We start from the raw sequence: 3343 nt of genomic DNA on the forward strand, positions 1-3343 counted from the left end.
CGTCTGCAGGGATTCGTCCCGAGGGTAAACGTCAATCGGCAAACTACTCCTCATGTAGTACATCTTATCTTGCACTGGTATGTATTTTCTACTTCTCAGTCGAAAATACGTATCAACAACCGTCAAACTCGAAATAATATTACCAACGAAACGATACTAAGCACGTCCGAACTGAACACTTTTTAAAAACGCACACAACGACAGCCCGTATCTTCCTGCTTGCCGCGAGTTAAATTTTAACGACGCGTAACACATGTGCCGTTTTTCATTCTGTAAATAAAATTGCACTAAATATGAATACGCTGGCCGAAAGCCCCCGCCGCATCGCGCGGGCCGGACCGGACTAGTTATTACTATTATTATTATTATTATTATTATTATTATTATTATTATTATTATTATTATTATTATTATTATTATTATTATTATTATTATTATTATTATATTATTATTATTATATTATTATTACTACTGGCCCAATAGGCCCAATTACTAAAACAGAAACCACGAAAGTAATTCGATTGACTGAATCATTTGCTTCAATTGTCTCAAAATCAGGTTATTGCAGGTCTACGAATATCAGTGTTATTGTTTCAGGTCAGCTTCCTTTTTATCTTTAAGTAGGGTTCCATTTGTTTGCAACTTGTATTCGCTTTAATTAGGTATCGCCATAATCTTTTAATAATTAGTTGTATCTCATATTCGTCTCTTATGATTTCTTCAATATCATGTTTAGGGTTTCGTTCGTTTGCTTCTCTAATGTCGCAGTTTCGGTTTAAATTGACCGATATTTATAGGTTATACGAGGGTTGCATTGGTTCTTATTGGATTGCTTTTTGGTAAATTGAGTGTAAATATATTATTATTATTATTATTATTATTTCCCATCAACGTTGCATTCATTAATTGAATCCCATTTTCATATGTGAGCTGCAACTGTTAAAACAGAACCACCTGCAAAAATGAATAATCCCATCATTGGCCCATAAATGCAGTTTTGCCTTGACCCGTTATTGACTACATAATTCTAACATGCTTCATGATAACTTCTACTTAGTTGCTTCATTGTAGAGCTTTGCACACGTTAGGCAAATATTTGTATGTATAATTGAATGTTTACTTGATATGATTGTATAACTTTTTACTGTAGTATAGTTCACATCTACATTTGATTAATTCTGGACAATAAGAGAGTTAGCAGGTCAACACAACCCAACCTATTTGACCCGTTGCTATCACCCATATGACCTGCCCATTAGATTACCAATCCCATTATCAGATCTGTCCGACCTCACTGTTAATTTCGTATGTAGATTCTCTGTTGAAGATAAAGTAGTTATCTCTCTTACTATATGATCAACTGATTTTCTTTTTCTTCATATATTGGATTTAGGGCGTCCAACTTAAAACATGGGGAGTCGATTGGGAAGAAGAGTTGTTAACTTTGCTAATATTCCTATCAAGCTTCTTATGCCTACTTCTTTCTCCAACATCACTGAAATTGCTCTCAAAACTATCCCCTCTGCATCTAAGGTACTCCTCTTCTAACACATAAGTAGTATTTTTTTCGCGTATTTAATACCGTGTTGTACGTTACCATCAATTTATGTCTCCGTTTCCTTCTAATTCTGGTTTTAGATTGAAATCAAGAGAGTTTTGGAGTCGCTATATGGATTCGAAGTCGATGAGGTTAGAACCCTTAATATGGACGGAAAGAGGAAGAAGAGAGGCGGACTTTTGATTACAAAACCTGATTACAAAAAGGCATATGTTACTTTAAGGAACCCACTTTCAATATCCCCAGATTTGTACCCCATTCGTGTGATTGAAGAGGAAAAGAAGAACATGAGCAAGCAGTCTAAGTCCACTATTGTTGAAGGTGATGAAACAACTAAGACACATTGGCTTGATGGAAGCGGGGTTAAGAAGCCGACAGGTTACGGTGGCAGGGAGCGGCGCACAGTGACAGACCGCCGCGGAAGTTTTGGATCTTCCAGTACCACTCCAACATCCAAGTTTCCTTGGACTAACATGCGATCTTCTGCTAGGTAGATGTTTGTTGTCCCTTGGTTTTTATTGACTAATGTGTTCTCTAGGTGGTTTGAAATGGCTGCAAAAATTACTATATGCTGTGTTTTGTAGTATTCTGAGTTATTTTGTTTGGGAATTTCTTATAAATGAATTACTTTCATCAACTCAATAAGTTCAGGGATGATCTTACTTTATTGAGGTCATTGGAGCTCTTAGTTTACTTTATTGAATATATATAGTTTTTTGAGAAATTGATATAGTAATTAGTTAATTAGACGCCATTCAGTTTTTTGTTCTGTTTTGATGTTTTTGGTCGATTTTGTCTTTGGGAGTTTTACATAAAGAACTTACGTTAGTTGCTCAGTAAGTTCAGGGATGATGTTACTTGATTCATGACACTGAGGTTTTCTTAATTGCTATTTTTCATATTCTCTCATCTTGTTATAAGATGTATCATGAATCATTATTATGTTGTGACAAGATTGAAACCAACAGTTCACTAAATGAATTTTGTATGTTCATCAAAATAGTGATGCTTGAGGTATCTACTAAATATATTCAAGTTGTAGCGTTTTGCAGGTATTCCCTAGAATCATGTGTGAAAGATAAGGGATAAGTAGGTTATTGGTAATGGTAAAGTATTTGGGTTCAAAGGAAGTTGTATATACACTATGAATATAGGTGGCTAATTGGGTGGGCTGGGGAAAGGGTTAGTGTCGAACATGTTGGGTTCCTTTAATGCTTTTTAGTTCAACGTTGTTTTTTTCTTTTATAAAATAGTTGCTTGATATATAATTACAAATATTCTTTTAATTGAACAGTTATAGATGTTTGAAACATATGAAAACACTTTATTAGTATTTTATAACATCTGCCATCTTTGATTATATTTATCCATTCTCTTTGTAGCTAGTATAATCCCATATAATCTAGTTCTCTTTACAAACCATTATCAATGAAATTTAGGTCAAGTGACCCATCTAATTGTTGCAATTGCAACTTCTGTTATAAGGACGCTACATTATAATCTTGACATCATGCGAGCTTCAATTTTGACCAACATATTGTCAAGTGTGAACTGTAAGAAGAATTTCAATGTTGGTTGTGAAGTTTTGATTAAATGTATATATGCAGCATATAGTAAGCCATTGTGATATTAAAAACTTGTACTATAAGATGTAGCAGGCCATGTATTTTATTATATAGCAGGCCATGTATTTTATACCAATATTCCATAGAAATTAAATAGATTGTAACTTGCTGTATATTCTCTCTTTTAGCTCAATAATTAATATCCTACATTTACTTTTAT

General features: G+C 33.9%; 1 protein-coding gene across 2 annotated transcripts; it reads left to right on the forward strand.

Annotated features, from left to right (window-relative positions):
* Positions 1 to 507: 507 nt before the first annotated feature.
* LOC139867292 (uncharacterized) lies at positions 508 to 2282 on the forward strand. 2 transcript variants are annotated; one of them, XM_071855643.1, is made up of 3 exons: positions 508 to 597; positions 1394 to 1533; positions 1639 to 2282. In XM_071855643.1, exons 2-3 carry the CDS (start codon positions 1411 to 1413, stop codon positions 2050 to 2052), a joined length of 537 nt encoding a protein of 178 aa, XP_071711744.1. In that variant the 5' UTR covers positions 508 to 597; positions 1394 to 1410; the 3' UTR covers positions 2053 to 2282. The 2 variants fall into 2 exon arrangements, with proteins under 2 accessions (XP_071711744.1, XP_071711745.1); XM_071855644.1 differs by lacking the exon at positions 508 to 597 and adding an exon at positions 642 to 662.
* Positions 2283 to 3343: the final 1061 nt, after the last annotated feature.

The sequence above is a fragment of the Rutidosis leptorrhynchoides genome, chromosome 9 (assembly GCF_046630445.1).
Source record: "Rutidosis leptorrhynchoides isolate AG116_Rl617_1_P2 chromosome 9, CSIRO_AGI_Rlap_v1, whole genome shotgun sequence".
NCBI lineage: Eukaryota > Viridiplantae > Streptophyta > Magnoliopsida > Asterales > Asteraceae > Rutidosis > Rutidosis leptorrhynchoides.